Genomic DNA, 19581 nt, shown 5'->3' with positions numbered 1-19581 from the left:
AATTCAGCTATTTTACACTGTGGTGAGATTTCAAAAGATGTTTCAAAATGATTATGAATCAAAAAGTCTTACTTGTATTTAAGTGCTGTGACAGATGAAATGCTGTGACTATTTTGTCTGCAGGGACTCCTGTGACCAGCTGTGATTCATGTCATGGCAAAGCCACCTGCTTGGAGTCACAGGAAAGAGGTGACACCTTCACCGGCCACGCCCTCTCATGTATCTGTAAAGATGGCTTTGTAGGTGATGGCCTCACCTGCTATGACCCAAAACTCTGCAGTGACTCTTCTTGCTGTGACCGAGGTTACCACTGGTCCTCAGAGAAGGGCTGTGTGGACACTGATGAGTGTTCCCTCCCAAACTCACCATGCACACCACCTCAGATTTGCCACAACACGCCAGGCTCATACGAATGTCCGGAGCCTTCCTCCAAGAACAGACCAGCTGCCTCTTCCCAATCTGTCCGGTTCTACTGTGGGAACACAGTTTGTCCTTCAGGCACGGACTGCATCAATTCCCAATGTGTGGACCCTTGTCAGAACTATGCAACATTGAATGATGACTGGCGTTCAACAAATAACACAAATACTGAGGTCCTACACTGTGATCAATATATAAACTGGCAAGGCTGGTATCGCCTGTTTTTGAATCAAACCAGTGCTCGTATTCCAGAGAGGTGTGTCGAATCAAACAGGTGTGGAACTCATGCGCCTTTGTGGATAACACAACCTCATCCCACATGGTCAGGTGAAATTGTGAATCGCACTGTGTGCAATGTTTGGAGTGGCAGCTGCTGCCATTTTCAGTCACACACCATCCATGTTAAACTTTGCCATGCAAACTACTATGTCTACAAACTTGTGAAGCCATATACATGCAACCTTGCATACTGTGCAGGTAAACCTATGCTTTAAATATAATTAACCTGTTGATGATTCAGTTGGTTCAATGGTTTCTGAGTGCATGATTATTATTATTATTTTAAACAGAAGTGAACACAATTACACCTGTTTTACCTACCACAACACCAAGGCCACAGAACTTCACCACCACACATGTGACCGCTAACATCTCTACCACAACACCAGTGGGCAACAGCACAACAGTCGAGGGGGAGGTCCGCCTGGTTAATGGAAACAGCTCCTGCTCTGGCAGGGTGGAGGTCTTCCACAGTGGACAGTGGGGGACGGTGTGTGACGATGCCTGGGGCCTGGTGGATGCTCAGGTGGTGTGTAGACAGCTGGGCTGTGGCAGGGTCTTCTCAGCACCAACAAACGCGCGATTTGGACAGGGCAACGGACCCATCTGGTTGGATGAAGTCACATGCACAGGCAATGAATCAAAGCTCTCTGAGTGTCAACACAGAGGGTTTGGATCTCATAACTGTGCCCACTCTGAGGATGCTGGTGTCGTCTGTGAAGGTAAATATGAACATGTGGGGTTAAAGAGAGTGAAATCCAACTTTGTTCGTGTGTGCATTTGGGATAACACTGAACTAAGATGATTTATAGTTACATACTACTACAGGTTTTTATCCACACAACAATTTTTTCTTTTAGTCTTGAATTATGAGAAATTTTTCAATAAAGATAAACTTACTATGAAGATATTTCCATGAATCCAGAACCTGCCCCCAAGAACTATCAAATTACCAACAAATTAAAAATAAGTTTAAAATAACGTGTTGTCAGCTGAAGTAAAATAAATGGTAGAAAGATGATTATGTTATATTATTATATATTATATATATTATTATATTGTTATATTATTCTAATAAATCTACATTTCCTCTGAAGTACTCCCATAGACAGTGTTCCTTCTTTTGGTTTTCTATTAGCTGCTTCGTCAGTGAGGCTGGTCAATGGTGAGAACCGCTGCTCTGGCAGAGTGGAGGTCTTCAATGATGGACAGTGGGGCACAGTGTGTGATGATTCTTGGGACCTGAATGATGCCAAAGTGGTGTGCAGACAGCTGGGCTGTGGAAGCGCTCGTTCAGCACTACAAAATGCAGCTTTTGGACAGGGCAGCGGACCCATCTGGTTGGACGATGTATACTGTTTTGGAAATGAACCATCAATAACTGACTGCAGACACAACGGGCTTGGAGTCCACAACTGTGGTCATAACGAAGATGCCAGCATCATCTGTGAAGGTAAATTTTATGCATTTTTCAGGTACCCTCCATTTCTTACTGCTGACACCTAACTGATGAGAAAACTATTCTCATTTGTTGCTTTAATTTACCATTTAAATATAACCTTGTTGTGCAGCACATGGAGTCAAATGCAAAGTAAACAAGGAGTTTGTGAGAAAACAATAATTTTGAGATGTACTAATGAGAGCTTATCCTCATTAATTTAGATGGAAGTGCAAACTGAGTTTGTCCTTTTAGTTCAAAGACACTTTTCTTTCAGTCCAACCAGGAATCAACAGCACTGTTTTTCCAACAACACCAAGGCCACAGAACTTCACCACCACACATGTGACCGCTAACATCTCTACCACAACACCAGTGGGCAACAGCACAGCAGTTGAGGGGGAGGTCCGCCTGGTTAATGGAAACAGCTCCTGCTCTGGCAGGGTGGAGATCTTCCACAGTGGACAGTGGGGGACGGTGTGTGACGATGCCTGGGGCCTGGTGGATGCTCAGGTGGTGTGTAGACAGCTGGGCTGTGGCAGGGTCTTCTCAGCACCAACAAACGCGCGATTTGGACAGGGCAACGGACCCATCTGGTTGGATGAAGTCACATGCACAGGCAATGAATCAAAGCTCTCTGAGTGTCAACACAGAGGGTTTGGATCTCATAACTGTGCCCACTCTGAGGATGCTGGTGTCGTCTGTGAAGGTAAATATGAACATGTGGGGTTAAAGAGAGTGAAATCCAACTTTGTTCGTGTGTGCATTTGGGATAACACTGAACTAAGATGATTTATAGTTACATACTACTACAGGTTTTTATCCACACAACAATTTTTTCTTTTAGTCTTGAATTATGAGAAATTTTTCAATAAAGATAAACTTACTATGAAGATATTTCCATGAATCCAGAACCTGCCCCCAAGAACTATCAAATTACCAACAAATTAAAAATAAGTTTAAAATAACGTGTTGTCAGCTGAAGTAAAATAAATGGTAGAAAGATGATTATGTTATATTATTATATATTATATATATTATTATATTGTTATATTATTCTAATAAATCTACATTTCCTCTGAAGTACTCCCATAGACAGTGTTCCTTCTTTTGGTTTTCTATTAGCTGCTTCGTCAGTGAGGCTGGTCAATGGTGAGAACCGCTGCTCTGGCAGAGTGGAGGTCTTCAATGATGGACAGTGGGGCACAGTGTGTGATGATTCTTGGGACCTGAATGATGCCAAAGTGGTGTGCAGACAGCTGGGCTGTGGAAGTGCTCGTTCAGCACTACAAAATGCAGCTTTTGGACAGGGCAGCGGACCCATCTGGTTGGACGATGTATACTGTTTTGGAAATGAACCATCAATAACTGACTGCAGACACAACGGGCTTGGAGTCCACAACTGTGGTCATAACGAAGATGCCAGCATCATCTGTGAAGGTAAATTTTATGCATTTTTCAGGTACCCTCCATTTCTTACTGCTGACACCTAACTGATGAGAAAACTATTCTCATTTGTTGCTTTAATTTACCATTTAAATATAACCTTGTTGTGCAGCACATGGAGTCAAATGCAAAGTAAACAAGGAGTTTGTGAGAAAACAATAATTTTGAGATGTACTAATGAGAGCTTATCCTCATTAATTTAGATGGAAGTGCAAACTGAGTTTGTCCTTTTAGTTCAAAGACACTTTTCTTTCAGTCCAACCAGGAATCAACAGCACTGTTTTTCCAACAACACCAAGGCCACAGAACTTCACCACCACACATGTGACCGCTAACATCTCTACCACAACACCAGTGGGCAACAGCACAGCAGTTGAGGGGGAGGTCCGCCTGGTTAATGGAAACAGCTCCTGCTCTGGCAGGGTGGAGATCTTCCACAGTGGACAGTGGGGGACGGTGTGTGACGATGCCTGGGGCCTGGTGGATGCTCAGGTGGTGTGTAGACAGCTGGGCTGTGGCAGGGTCTTCTCAGCACCAACAAACGCGCGATTTGGACAGGGCAACGGACCCATCTGGTTGGATGAAGTCACATGCACAGGCAACGAATCAAAGCTCTCTGAGTGTCAACACAGAGGGTTTGGATCTCATAACTGTGCCCACTCTGAGGATGCTGGTGTCGTCTGTGAAGGTAAATATGAACATGTGGGGTTAAAGAGAGTGAAATCCAACTTTGTTCGTGTGTGCATTTGGGATAACACTGAACTAAGATGATTTATAGTTACATACTACTACAGGTTTTTATCCACACAACAATTTTTTCTTTTAGTCTTGAATTATGAGAAATTTTTCAATAAAGATAAACTTACTATGAAGATATTTCCATGAATCCAGAACCTGCCCCCAAGAACTATCAAATTACCAACAAATTAAAAATAAGTTTAAAATAACGTGTTGTCAGCTGAAGTAAAATAAATGGTAGAAAGATGATTATGTTATATTATTATATATTATATATATTATTATATTGTTATATTATTCTAATAAATCTACATTTCCTCTGAAGTACTCCCATAGACAGTGTTCCTTCTTTTGGTTTTCTATTAGCTGCTTCGTCAGTGAGGCTGGTCAATGGTGAGAACCGCTGCTCTGGCAGAGTGGAGATCTTCAATGATGGACAGTGGGGCACAGTGTGTGATGATTCTTGGGACCTGAATGATGCCAAAGTGGTGTGCAGACAGCTGGGCTGTGGAAGCGCTCGTTCAGCACTACAAAATGCAGCTTTTGGACAGGGCAGCGGACCCATCTGGTTGGACGATGTATACTGTTTTGGAAATGAACCATCAATAACTGACTGCAGACACAACGGGCTTGGAGTCCACAACTGTGGTCATAACGAAGATGCCAGCATCATCTGTGAAGGTAAATTTTATGCATTTTTCAGGTACCCTCCATTTCTTACTGCTGACACCTAACTGATGAGAAAACTATTCTCATTTGTTGCTTTAATTTACCATTTAAATATAACCTTGTTGTGCAGCACATGGAGTCAAATGCAAAGTAAACAAGGAGTTTGTGAGAAAACAATAATTTTGAGATGTACTAATGAGAGCTTATCCTCATTAATTTAGATGGAAGTGCAAACTGAGTTTGTCCTTTTAGTTCAAAGACACTTTTCTTTCAGTCCAACCAGGAATCAACAGCACTGTTTTTCCAACAACACCAAGGCCACAGAACTTCACCACCACACATGTGACCGCTAACATCTCTACCACAACACCAGTGGGCAACAGCACAGCAGTTGAGGGGGAGGTCCGCCTGGTTAATGGAAACAGCTCCTGCTCTGGCAGGGTGGAGATCTTCCACAGTGGACAGTGGGGGACGGTGTGTGACGATGCCTGGGGCCTGGTGGATGCTCAGGTGGTGTGTAGACAGCTGGGCTGTGGCAGGGTCTTCTCAGCACCAACAAACGCGCGATTTGGACAGGGCAACGGACCCATCTGGTTGGATGAAGTCACATGCACAGGCAACGAATCAAAGCTCTCTGAGTGTCAACACAGAGGGTTTGGATCTCATAACTGTGCCCACTCTGAGGATGCTGGTGTCGTCTGTGAAGGTAAATATGAACATGTGGGGTTAAAGAGAGTGAAATCCAACTTTGTTCGTGTGTGCATTTGGGATAACACTGAACTAAGATGATTTATAGTTACATACTACTACAGGTTTTTATCCACACAACAATTTTTTCTTTTAGTCTTGAATTATGAGAAATTTTTCAATAAAGATAAACTTACTATGAAGATATTTCCATGAATCCAGAACCTGCCCCCAAGAACTATCAAATTACCAACAAATTAAAAATAAGTTTAAAATAACATGTTGTCAGCTGAAGTTAAATAAATAGTAGAAAGATGATTATGTTATATTATTATATATTATATATATTATTATATTGTTATATTATTCTAATAAATCTACATTTCCTCTGAAGTACTCCCATAGACAGTGTTCCTTCTTTTGGTTTTCTATTAGCTGCTTCGTCAGTGAGGCTGGTCAATGGTGAGAACCGCTGCTCTGGCAGAGTGGAGGTCTTCAATGATGGACAGTGGGGCACAGTGTGTGATGATTCTTGGGACCTGAATGATGCCAAAGTGGTGTGCAGACAGCTGGGCTGTGGAAGCGCTCGTTCAGCACTACAAAATGCAGCTTTTGGACAGGGCAGCGGACCCATCTGGTTGGACGATGTATACTGTTTTGGAAATGAACCATCAATAACTGACTGCAGACACAACGGGCTTGGAGTCCACAACTGTGGTCATAACGAAGATGCCAGCATCATCTGTGAAGGTAAATTTTATGCATTTTTCAGGTACCCTCCATTTCTTACTGCTGACATCTAACTGATGAGAAAACTATTCTCATTTGTTGCTTTAATTTACCATTTAAATATAACCTTGTTGTGCAGCACATGGAGTCAAATGCAAAGTAAACAAGGAGTTTGTGAGAAAACAATAATTTTGAGATGTACTAATGAGAGCTTATCCTCATTAATTTAGATGGAAGTGCAAACTGAGTTTGTCCTTTTAGTTCAAAGACACTTTTCTTTCAGTCCAACCAGGAATCAACAGCACTGTTTTTCCAACAACACCAAGGCCACAGAACTTCACCACCACACATGTGACCGCTAACATCTCTACCACAACACCAGTGGGCAACAGCACAGCAGTTGAGGGGGAGGTCCGCCTGGTTAATGGAAACAGCTCCTGCTCTGGCAGGGTGGAGGTCTTCCACAGTGGACAGTGGGGGACGGTGTGTGACGATGCCTGGGGCCTGGTGGATGCTCAGGTGGTGTGTAGACAGCTGGGCTGTGGCAGGGTCTTCTCAGCACCAACAAACGCGCGATTTGGACAGGGCAACGGACCCATCTGGTTGGATGAAGTCACATGCACAGGCAACGAATCAAAGCTCTCTGAGTGTCAACACAGAGGGTTTGGATCTCATGACTGTGGTCACTCTGAGGATGCTGGTGTCGTCTGTGAAGGTAAATATGAACATGTGGGGTTAAAGAGAGTGAAATCCAACTTTGTTCGTGTGTGCATTTGGGATAACACTGAACTAAGATGATTTATAGTTACATACTACTACAGGTTTTTATCCACACAACAATTTTTTCTTTTAGTCTTGAATTATGAGAAATTTTTCAATAAAGATAAACTTACTATGAAGATATTTCCATGAATCCAGAACCTGCCCCCAAGAACTATCAAATTACCAACAAATTAAAAATAAGTTTAAAATAACGTGTTGTCAGCTGAAGTAAAATAAATGGTAGAAAGATGATTATGTTATATTATTATATATTATATATATATTATTATATTGTTACATTATTCTAATAAGTCTACATTTCCTCTGAAGTACTCCCATAGACAGTGTTCCTTCTTTTGGTTTTCTATTAGCTGCTTCGTCAGTGAGGCTGGTCAATGGTCAGAACCGCTGCTCTGGCAGAGTGGAGATCTTCAATGATGGACAGTGGGGCACAGTGTGTGATGATTCTTGGGACCTGAATGATGCTAATGTGGTGTGCAGACAGCTGGGCTGTGGAAGCGCTCGTTCAGCGCTACAAAGTGCAGCTTTTGGACAGGGCAGCGGACCCATCTGGTTGGACGATGTAGCATGTTTTGGAAATGAATCATCAATAACTGACTGCAGACACAACGGGCTTGGAGTCCACGACTGTCGTCATAATGAAGATGCCAGCATCATCTGTGAAGGTAAATTTTATGCATTTTTCAGGTACCCTCCATGTCTTACTGCTGACATCTAACTGATGAGAAAAACTATTCTCATTTGTTGTTTCTAAATCACCATTTAAATATAAAGTTGTTGTGCAGCACATGGAGTCAAATGCAAAGTAAATAAGGATTTGGTGAGAAAACAATTATGTTGAGATGTTCTAATGAGAGCTTATCCTCATTAATGTAGAAGGAAGTGCAAACTGAGTTTGTCCTTTGAGTTCAAAGACACTTTTCTTTCAGTCCAACCAGGAATCAACAGCACTGTTTTTCCAACAACACCAAGGCCACAGAACTTCACCACCACACATGTGACCGCTAACATCACTACCACAACACCAGTGGGCAACAGCACAGCAGTCGAGGGGGAGGTCCGCCTGGTTAATGGAAACAGCTCCTGCTCTGGGAGGGTGGAGATCTTTCACAGTGGACAGTGGGGGACGGTGTGTGACGACGCCTGGGGCCTGGTGGATGCTCAGGTGGTGTGTAGACAGCTGGGCTGTGGTACGGTCCTATCAGCACCAACAAATGCACAATTTGGACAGGGCAACGGACCCATCTGGTTGGATGAAGTCACATGCACGGGCAATGAATCAAAGCTCTCTGAGTGTCAACACAGAGGGTTTGGATCTCATAACTGTGCCCACTCTGAGGATGCTGGTGTCGTCTGTGAAGGTAAATATGAACATGTGGAGCTATGAAGAGTGGAATCAAACTTTGTAACTGTCTGGCTTTGAGACAGAGCAGAAGCCCATGCCAAGAAGCTCCTGTTGCGCAGTTTTTGAACAGCTGTTAATGCCAGAGGAGGTCTGGAGCACTGCAGTTATTGAGTCAGCTGAGTGTTGGACATTTTAACATACTATGTGCCTCAGCACACAGAGACACTGCTCTGTAACTTTACATAGGATGATTCTTTGTGACTGAGCTGCTGTGGTTCCTAAGAGTTTCCACTTTGCAATAATATCAATTATAGGTGATCCTGGAATATCTAAGAAGCAAGAAGTTTCATGTACTGACATGTTGTAGTGGTGTCATCTTTTACAGCACCACCAGAGGTAGCAAAAGTACAGAAATTCTGTACTTAAGTAGAAGTACAGATACTACTATTGAAAAATATTCCAGTAAAATTTGACAGTGTTCCTTCTTTTGGTTTTCTATTAGCTCTTTCGTCAGTGAGGCTGGTCAACGGTCAGAACCGCTGCTCTGGCAGAGTGGAGATCTTCAATGATGGACAGTGGGGCACAGTGTGTGATGATTCTTGGGACCTGAATGATGCTAAAGTGGTGTGCAGACAGCTGGGCTGTGGAAGCGCTCGTTCAGCGCTACAAAGTGCAGCTTTTGGACAGGGCAGCGGACCCATCTGGTTGGACGATGTATACTGTTTTGGAAATGAATCATCAATAACTGACTGCAGACACAACGGGCTTGGAGTCCACAACTGTCGTCACCATGAAGATGCCAGCGTCGTATGTGAATGTAAGTTAAAGTTCTCACATACTGAAAAATTGAAATAATGAAATCTTTTATCTTATCTTATATTATGACATTGAAGTACTCATGCTGGCCTCATTTGGTATTTCCTATTTCATCTGCTTTCATTTTTTATTAGTGACCTCATGTCTTTTTCTTTAGTCCAGCAGCCTCCACTCCAGACTTCACAGTTAATTTGTGGCCGTGATAAAATCCAAGTTGGTCTGCATATGGGCAGCATGTCATCCTCCGGTTTGAACCCCTTCTCAGGCAACCTGGCTTCCAGCAACTGTTCCTGGGTCAGAGTCCGTGATGATTATGTTTGGTATGAAATGGAGGCTCGGGCAGGTGCCTGTGGAAATGTGCTGAGGGTAAAGACTTATTTCTTTTTCCTATTGTTTAACTGTCCCATTAAAAAACACTACTGCGCAATTAATTTGTGATAAGATGGCTGTAGACTGTGTTTTGGCATAAAATGGCCTTTTTGTTATTCAAGGAGAAAAAAGTGAGCAACAGCAGTCAGAGACTTCAGAAGGATTCACTGTATTAACCCCTGTGGACATGTCTCTGGTGATTAGACTTTCTCTAGGTGACATGATTTCTTAACTGACTGAAAATGTCATCACCTGTCTTTCAGACCAACAGCACACATGTCATCTACTTCAACAGTTTATTCATCTACCCTCTGACTAATTTGTCCTTCGCTCTTCCTGTGGGTCTTCCCTTCTCCTGTGCTTATCCCCTGGACACAGACGCCAGCCTGAATGTAGCTATCAGGCCAGACCTGTAAGTTCATTGAATTTAACTGCAGCATCACTTAGTATATGTAGCTCTAAAATTCAGGGCTCTCATGTGTGTAATAGTATAGTTATTACCCCACTCTTTTCAATTATTCTGTTACCAAACTGCAATAATTAAGATGAATCTTGTTTACTGTGTGTGTTTCTTTTAACCATTTATGAGAGAGTAAGCATGCATTACTGTGAGCTGTTTGTAATTTAACATGACCACTGAAAGTCATTTTCAGATCCTTCATGCATAAACTTAAGTGCTTTTAGCTGTGAGGCTACTTTCCAAACAGCGTTACAGTTTGTTTAGAAAGCTCCACATTAAGTTGTTTACTCAATCCAGTTAACAGTTTGCTGCCTAGTTGTAGTTTAAAGATATGTTTTGTAATTAATCAATGCAGAATTTAACAAACATTTACCACCAGGAGGCAGCGTTTTACCAGTGCAAATGTCTTTTTAGTCGCACAATTTCCTCAAGAGACTTTGTTGCTTTTTGCTCAAAATACATATATATCTTGGACTTTATAAAATAAAGTTTATAAAATAAAATAAACAAAGTCTTCTTTCCAGTCAGAAAGGGAGATTTGTCAATTAACATAACAAAACATGTTTACTGGATTAAAACTCTAGTGTAAAATTTAAATCAGCTATATAATCTGTTATTTAGGCAGTGCTATTTCACTTGTTCAACTACTTGATTATATGCACTTGAAGCACTTTTTATCTGCACATGCTCACATACCAATGGATGCATGTTTAGCACCATCTCCAAAGACATTTCCAGCATATGGTCTGGAGGAGCTGGGGCTCGAACCATCAGACTTTTGAAGAAAACAAATCCAAAGCTGTCTTCTTACACAAACCAGGAAAAAGACAGAATAGCAGCAAGTAGTGTCTGAGAGATCATTGCATTATATAATTTTCTTTCCCTTTGTCAGGTTCACTGGAGGAATTTCAGGTTCGGGTCCAAAAGCTCGAGCCTCCATGTCTCTGTTCCGCAACTCCAACTACACTGAGTCTTATCCACCAGGCCAAGTCTTCCTCCCAGTGGGTTCACCTCTGTACGTGGGCGTCTCTGTGGAGGACACAGACCCAGTTTTGGCAGCTGTTCTGGAGGACTGCTACGCCACTCACTCACCAAACCCTGATGATCCCACACAATATCCTCTCATCCAGAACAAGTATGTGCATCTCTCCAACCTCACCAATGCTTTGTGAGATACAGTGAAGTGTGTGGACCCTGCTGATCTCCTCCCTCCTGTCTCACAGGTGTCCCACTGACCGCCTAAAGGTGTCAATAGTTGAGAGCGGCTCGTCCCTCCGAGCTCGTTTCTCTGCTCTGCTCTTCCTGCTCCAGGGTGAATACAGAGACATATATCTTCACTGCAGCCTCAGCCTGTGTAACCAGAGGAACTACAACTGTGTACCAGTGAGTTCCACATTTCATTTTAGCAGTACTCCATAATCCAAAATGGTTTCTCTGGTTTAAATCCTATATCTCTTTTCTCATTCTTTTGCCCTTTGCAGTCGTGCACAAGTAGGGCACATCGCTCTGTTTCCAACTCAGCTTTTATGAATCCCGTCACCATTGGACCGATCACTTGTGAGTATGAATTAAAACCTGGATTCAGAGCTCATGTCTTGACATAGTGATTTATATTAAACTAATAACTGCCATATCAACTTTTTCTTCTTCTTCTTTTTTTTTAGTGGACAAGCCAGCTGAGTGATCTGGAACATCCAATAACATTCTGTAGTGTGAAATTAACTGCCAGAACTCTGTTTTCAGAAGAGAGATGATTTAAATATAATATTCACAAATATTTTACACATATTTTTTTGATATTATGTTCCATTTGGGCTTTTTTTCATTGTATAACTGCAAACTGTCCAAATAAGGTATGCATCCTATTTGTAAAAACTATACCTTGATGCTAGAATGTGAAACCAACTGGGTGATAAACTGCAAAGCCACCAAGTATCACAGTTCACACACTCTAATCATACCCTTTACATTTCATTGCACCGTATGAAAATTGCAGAGAAGGTATTAATTCAATTCAATGCAATTTTATTTATAAAGTGCCGAATCAGAACAACTGTTTCCTCAAGGTGCTTTATGTTGTAAGGTATAGACCCTACAATAATACAAAGAAAGCAGAGAAAACACCAACAAACATATGACCTCTATGGCCAAGTGCTTTGGTGACAGTGGGAAGGAAAAACACACTTTTAACAGGAAGAAACCTCCACCAGTTTCTTTCTCTCGAGTCCGAACTGGAAGTTTGTTCCACAGAAGAAGAAGCTCTGCCTGCCATTCTACTTTTAAATACTCTAGGAACCACAATAAAGCCTGTAGTCTGAGAGTGAAGTGCTTTAATGGGGTGATTCAGTACTATAAAATCATTATGATAAGATGGGGCCCGATTATTCTAGACCTTGTGTGTAAGGAAGAGGATTTTAAATCTGATTCTGGATTTAACAGGAAGCCAGTGAAGAGAAACAAATATCGGAGAAATCTGCTCGCTTTCTAGTCTGTGTCAGTACTCTTGCTGCAGTATTTTTGATCAGCTGAAGGGTTTTCAGGGAATTTTTAGGACATCCTGATAATGAATTACAGTAGTCCAGCCTAGAAGTAATAAATGCCACCATTTCTTCTTTTTGTTTTGCGGGATAAATCAGCTCGGTGAGCTTGTAACATCCTGTAATATCAGAAAGACTTTCTATGATGTAATTAAATCCTTTTTTCAAATTCATTCTATATAATTTAATCAAACTGATGTTACATTGTAGAATTTAATATGTTATTTCATATGTTATATGCTAAGTACATTATATCCAACCTTATTATTATATTCACAAAACATTTTCTTTATTACTGGAACTAATATAATCTTTCTCAAAAAAACACTGGATTCCTCTCTGGGTTGGTTTACTGACTTTCCATATTTTGATAAACTGCCATTAAATTTGGGATGGGTATCAACAGTCAAAGAAGGAGGATTTGAATGACTTTGGTTAACAGATGACTTTTCCTCTGGCGTCACCATGAGGTTGTCATTTGTATTACATGATGAAAATCAGGTCTGTAAGCTTTTGGACAATGACTGTTTCTGTGATCTTTCCTCTGTACACTGCAACACTGAATTTTCTAGATATGAGCGAAGTGCAGATTCCAGCTTGAATTCAAGAGGTTTTTACAAAAGTACAGCATTAACAGCTTAGTCAGGCCATCATTTGACTTAAAGACATATATACCTATGAGCAAGATAATGAAGAGTTCACGAGTGGTCAAATAAAGAAGGAGTATGATCCAGAGTATACCACATCACCAGGTAATGTCATGGCCTTGGCATGTATGGTTAAGAATAGAAACAAGTTAACTTTGTGTTTACTGATGATGTGACTCCTGGTGATGAGTACACGACTGTACTTTCTGCTCAGATTAAACAAAATCCTGCAAGAATTTCTCAAGGCAACGAAATGGGATATTCTTCAATAGACACATCAGTCACTGATCTGAACCCTAGTAGACCATAGTTTACAGTTACTGAAGGTAGAAAGACCCACAAACAAGTAACAACTGAACATGGGCTCAATAAAAGCCTGTTAAAGCATCTCAGAGGAGGAACCACAGCATTTGGTGATGTTCACACGTCCCAGTTGCTGTCTTGGTAGCCGGGGATCGGTCTGCCAGGGCCTCCGCTCCTGGCTGCTGCCCGACACACGATGCACCCGACCCCTGTGATACCTCCTGCGGGTGGTGGGCCTGCAGGACGATGGGCCTATGTCCTTTTTTTGGGCTGTGCCCGGCTGGGCTCAATGGACTAAGGCCTGGCCACCATACGCTCGCCCTCGGGCACCCTCCCTGAGCCTGGCTCCAGGGAAGGGCCCTGGTAACCCTATCCCAGGCAGGGTGAACTGTTCTCTTCTCATAATGGTCTTCTGAACCGCTCTTTGTCTGGTCCCTCACCCAGGACCAATTTGCCATGGGAGACCCTACCAGGGGGCAGAAGCCCTCAGACAACACAGCCCCTGGGATCCCTGGAACACACAAAACCCTCCACCACGATAAGGTAGCGAATCGCAGAGGGGGATTGGTGATGTTCATGGATTCTAAACTTCAGGCAGTTATTGAGAGCAAAGAATCCTCATCCAAGTATTCAAATGTAAAATTATGTTATTTTATCTAGTTAATTTTGAACCTCTGAAATACAGAACTATGTATAAAATGGCTTCCTAAGCAGTTAATAGTTTTGTTAAACCCTTTGAATTAAAGCTGAAGGTCAGCCCTTCAATAACATCTCGACTTTATTATTTAACCTCCTAAGACCTGAACTCTTTCACGGCATGCATTTTTAATTTTTCTTTGCCATTTGGGCTGATTGGGACCTAATGAATATAAAAACAAAGAATTACCTGATTTTTTTTTTTTATAACCTAATTTTTGTTTCTGAGAAAAATGAGATCAACATATGAGGACATTCGTTTTAAATTTTGATAGAACAGTGGCAGTATAATGTCCTCGTAAGTGGATATCAGTCCCTTGTAGAGCAAAATTAGGTATTTTGGTCTAGACATCCAAAAATGTGATGTCCACATATGTGGACGCCAGGTCCTAGGAGGTTAAAAACAAAATTACAAGAATTGTACAGTTTTCCAAAAGGTTACCGACCAAACTGCACCACCTAATTAGTGCTAAATAATGGTAAATAATGCTGTTTAGACCAGGATGATATATCTGTCTTTCATGCTACTCTGTAGGCACCAAAGTAAAAATTACGCTCTCCTGTTATTACATTTGATGCCTCCAACAAAACACTGGATTTGTGTTTAGTAAGCTATTTACCCTCACATTTCATTTATTTTATTGTAAATAAAGCTATCACACTGGTGGACGTTAAGTGATGTGATGAATGCTGTGGCTGAAGGTCATGTAATGGCTAATGTTTTCAGGGGCGTGTCTCTGAGTTTACTTTTTGATTGACTGGTCTAGAGTCCAATCCAGTGCTTTTTTTTTTAACTCAAATTATAATTTATATATATATAAATAAATATTATATATAATGTATATATGTATGTAACAGGTTACTGAGCTGTGCTGAGCCTCAACTCGAGATTTCAGTGTGACAAAGGTGGCCTTCCTTTGTACCTGGTAAGATCGCCATAGTAACTTAACACTGAGCACCTTTTATGTGACCTGAGTTATAATTTAAAATTGTCAAGCAGTGCATAGATTCTCCGCTGAAGGAATGCTTTTTGTGCATGTCACCGTGACATCAGCACAAACTGCATGCATTGCATTGCTGCCAGAATTTGCATGTATTCAGTTGGTGACTCCAAAAATGCATAAATGCGTTTTTATGTGTCGCCTTCCTGTAAAGTCTGTTTTACGCTGCTTGACCTGAAGCTCACAGGCTAGAGCACCTTTTCAGTCAGTGAACTCAATTTAGCTTACAGAAGACTATAAAAGTAACTGAGGAAAATTTAAAATCAAATCTACATTTAGCAGTCAGTTAGTTTGGCGGCACACAGACGGGAGTAGTTGAAAAAATTCTTCAGTTATGCTAGTTGATCAGATGGTTTTATAAAGGCTGTGAAGGTTTTCATTGTATTTATAGTAACAAGCTGATTGCCGTGTGTGTCCGAGAGGAGAGGCTACTGCTGCATAAGACAGCATTGTCATCACTAGTGTTTTTTGTTTACAGGCTTTTAGTTGAGAAAAAGAGGCTACTTGGGCTGGTTGTATTATAATTTTTATACATGTGTTTGACAGTCTAAATGCTTTTATTGTTAGTAAAAGTGAAATGAATTGATCGTGCTGTTGAGCCTCTTGTTTTTTCTTTCACTAACTTCAAACACTAGGCTTTTGTTCTTTTAATCTTAAAACAGACTATAGGCAGAAAAAATGTTAGTTTTTCTTTACAGATGAATTCATGCCTTTGAGGCAAATATTATAGAATATGACCAGATCAAATAACATCACTATTTCCCATTGGGTCTTATCATGTGCACTTAGTTTAGGATAATATGATGTCTTGTCTATGTAATATTTTGATCTAAGAATCAGAATCAGAATACTTTATTAATCCCGAAGGAAATTAGGGTTACAGCAGGCAGCACGCTAATGGCGCATGCACACTTACAAAGGAACCTTCTGACCAAACTTACACAAACAACACATTGGGAAGACATGTCAGAGAGGTAGGCTGATAGGAAAAAAACAACGAAAATACATAACATGAGGTGAGAGGAGGAGAAAAAAAAACTCCACTCAGACTGAGCTCCTAATGGGAGAACAGTTTGATAACAGAAAAAAACACCTCAGCACAAAAAGCACATGACTATCAGTACACCATAGAAACACAAGACAAGCAACAGGGTGGGTAAAGGGTAAGAGAGAGCCGGTGTAGACAGCGCATCCGGTCCTGCAGCATGTCTGCGCTGGTCCAGTCGATCGCCATCTTCCCCAGGAGGGGACAAGCATCGAAGGCGTTTGGAAAGGGAGGGGGGATGAGTGTGTATCAGTGTGTGTGTGTGTCCAGAGTTCAGCTGAGACAGTGTCCTCCGCCCTGCTAGGCTAAGTAAACAGTCTTCCAGCCAACCCATGGTGGCCTTGCGTAGGATAGGAAGAACAGTCTAAGCACAGTCTGTTATCAGGGTGTTTTTGTTCAGCTCCTGCCTTGAGATCACAGCTGGCGCCGAAGTGGTAGCCGCATGAAGTGATGGTGGTTTTTACTTTAGTGCGAACAACTCATGTGAATTTCAAAGCTGTTCTAACAGTCCGACACTGGTCTCTCAATCTCCCGTTGGAGAGCCGTGAGCTTCTCCATGATCTTATCAAACCTACGCTCCGTGATGTTGTCCTTCTTGTGCTCAAAGAGCAGATTCTGAGAACTAACGACTGCAGTGAGCTTCTCCAAGATGTAATCAATTTTCGCTCAGAGATCTTATTCTGAGTGCGATGTAAGATGTAATCCATCTTAGATATGACAAGTTTGTATGTTTTTTCTTCAAATTCAAAAGATTTTTTTTTACATTTTTATTTGTTAAAAAAACGGGGGCCTAACGACATCTTCTGTAATGACTCTAATTGTAAGACTTGAATGTTGTATGACACTACCTGCATAAAACAGAAAGGAGGTCAGATTATATCAAAGCCTATTCCTCATATCTTACAGTAAAAATCACGTGAGAGCAAATCTAAAACAAACATATCTTGATAAGATACCAAGATTTTATCCTATCAAGATACAATACCAAGATATGGTATCTTATCAGTGCAATAGTTTAACCTGAATTGGTTAGATAGGTTATCTGTTTTCATTCTTCCTCTTCTGGCTGCTCCCTAGCATGCTCTCCACAGTGGATCACCTCCATCTCACCCTATCCCTCCTCTGTCACACCAACCCTCTGCATCTCCTCTTTCACCACATCCATGAATCATCTATGTTGTCCAGCACCTGGAAGCTCCATAATCAACATCTTTGGTCAAATACATCAACTCTATATCTTCTCTGCAGATATCTAAACTATCTCAGCAACTACCCTCTCTCTCAGACAAGTCGATAAAAGTCTTTTCTCTTTGCTGTCTCTTTGCTACCTCTCTCTTTTCTGTACGCCAAGCCGCCCAGTGCTCTAGTCCAGCGGTCCCCAACCCCCGGGCCTTGGACCGGTACCGGTCCGTGAGTCGTTTGGTACCGGGCCGCGAGAGTTGAGGCTCAGGTGTGAAATGTATAGTTTTCAGGGTTTTTATCGGTTTTCAGCGTTATTTTGTTATCGTTTTTATCGTTTACTCGGTTTTCCTTGGTCTTTTCACGTGTGTTATGAATAAATTTTCTTTTTTTCGGTACCGGTACTAGTTTTATTTTGTTGTATTTATCCGCGACACCTTAAAGGCCGGTCCATGAAAATATTGTCGGGCATAAACCGGTCCGTGGCGCAAAAAAGGTTGGGGACCGCTGCTCTAGTCTACTTTCTTCATGTCCTTCACTACCCCTCTTTTTCTTCACTGATCTCTTTGTTTTGTTTTGAACACTTTCCTTTACTTCCTCATTCCACCACCAATTCCACAGTCCAGAGGACACAACACCTTCTTGGGAATTTCCCTCATCACTTAAGCTGTACTTTCCAAGTCATCTGGCAACTAATTCCCTACTACCCAGAGGCCATGTCCACATAATACGTTTTCATTTGAGAACGCATCTTTTTCTCTCCGTTTTGGCCTTCCGTCCACACTGAGACGGCATTTTTGGTCAAGGAAAACTGAGCTCTTTGAAAATGCTCTCCAAAGCGGATACATTTGAAAACATCGTTTTCGAATCGCAGTGTGGACTGCGAATCCGGAGCATTTAGAAAATTCTTTAATTCTCACTCACTTTTGCTACTTTGTACTTTTGTGTTACTTGCAGCAAGAACTCCACCTCATTGTCAGTCCATTTAAAAAACTTGGTGCTTTTCCTCAACATTTTACAGCAACGTTTCAAAGAGCCGGTAAGTAAATAAACAGCAGGCAGAAATTAGCAGGTCGAATCGTTTTCGTTTCACGCATGCGCAATACAGGAACAAGCGCTTTGAGTCGTTTCAGTGTAGATGAACAACTGTTAGGAAATGACTGAAAACGACAGTGTGGACGCGGAGCGTTTTTAGACGAGAATGTCGTTTTCAAATTTATCATTTGAAATTAGTGTAGACGTAGCCAGAGTCTGTATCAGCTTCTCTGTCTCTTATCTCTTATAGATTGCACAGGAGACAACAGAGGGCGAAAATAAAACAGGAAGTAACAAACACGGAGAGAGACAAAGTGTTAACAAGATACAAAAGGACACTGGAGATGTTATGCTGAGATATAAACCAATGCTCAAAATGCAAACAGAGCCAGAGTACAAAAGTAACAAGAACTACAGACTGAAATATCCAAAAGAATAAACTAAGAATAGAAACACGAAACTCTTGCCCAAAGACCCAAAGCAACAACACCTTCCCCCATTCTTCCACATCATCCTATATGTTAGCAGTCATCATAGCAAGCCTTGTCTACCAATAACATTATTCTTATTTTACTTACCCCAATTAATATTTTGTTTTTCTGTTGGTGATGATTCCTGAGATCTTAATGATGCCAATGTGGTGTGCAGACAGTTGGGCTGTGGCAGCGCTAATAGCACTACCAAATGCAAACATACTTGGTTTGGGGTCCACAATTGTGTTAACTGTAAAGATGCCAGAGTCATCTGTGGAGGTAAATATTATAACAAAGCAGGCTTATGTCTCCTTTTATGAATTTGCCACCGGGCCAAATCCAGTGACGTGTTTACTGGCTTCAGTGAGGTGGAGACGGTGCCTGCGCAAAGTGTCTGTGTACCCCTTTCTGTCTCTCTCTCTCTTCCTCTCTCTCTCTCTCTCTCTCTCTCTCTCTCTTTCTTGATAGTGTTGCGTCCGTCGGCCC

At 41.6% G+C, this 19581-nt stretch overlaps 1 protein-coding gene across 1 annotated transcript in view; it reads left to right on the top strand.

Moving 5' to 3' along the window:
* Positions 1 to 367: 367 nt before the first annotated feature.
* LOC101474790 (scavenger receptor cysteine-rich domain-containing protein DMBT1) overlaps positions 368 to 19581 on the top strand; it is a 32011-nt gene continuing 12797 nt past the window's right edge. The window contains exons 1-18 of the mRNA XM_076885396.1: positions 368 to 474; positions 1033 to 1421; positions 1838 to 2152; positions 2514 to 2846; positions 3263 to 3577; positions 3939 to 4319; positions 4700 to 5002; positions 5265 to 5696; positions 6113 to 6427; positions 6690 to 7140; positions 7556 to 7854; positions 8119 to 8569; positions 9053 to 9351; positions 9616 to 9716; positions 9983 to 10131; positions 11072 to 11314; positions 11403 to 11562; positions 11661 to 11670. Coding sequence (XP_076741511.1) covers positions 368 to 474; positions 1033 to 1421; positions 1838 to 2152; positions 2514 to 2846; positions 3263 to 3577; positions 3939 to 4319; positions 4700 to 5002; positions 5265 to 5696; positions 6113 to 6427; positions 6690 to 7140; positions 7556 to 7854; positions 8119 to 8569; positions 9053 to 9351; positions 9616 to 9716; positions 9983 to 10131; positions 11072 to 11314; positions 11403 to 11562; positions 11661 to 11670 — 5053 coding nt within the window. The remainder of the gene's footprint in view (positions 475 to 1032; positions 1422 to 1837; positions 2153 to 2513; positions 2847 to 3262; positions 3578 to 3938; positions 4320 to 4699; positions 5003 to 5264; positions 5697 to 6112; positions 6428 to 6689; positions 7141 to 7555; positions 7855 to 8118; positions 8570 to 9052; positions 9352 to 9615; positions 9717 to 9982; positions 10132 to 11071; positions 11315 to 11402; positions 11563 to 11660; positions 11671 to 19581) is intronic.

The sequence above is a fragment of the Maylandia zebra genome, linkage group LG6 (assembly GCF_041146795.1).
Source record: "Maylandia zebra isolate NMK-2024a linkage group LG6, Mzebra_GT3a, whole genome shotgun sequence".
Taxonomy (NCBI): Eukaryota; Metazoa; Chordata; class Actinopteri; order Cichliformes; family Cichlidae; genus Maylandia; species Maylandia zebra.
Note: the sequence above shows the minus strand (reverse complement) of the source record. Positions and strands in the feature narration are given on the sequence as shown.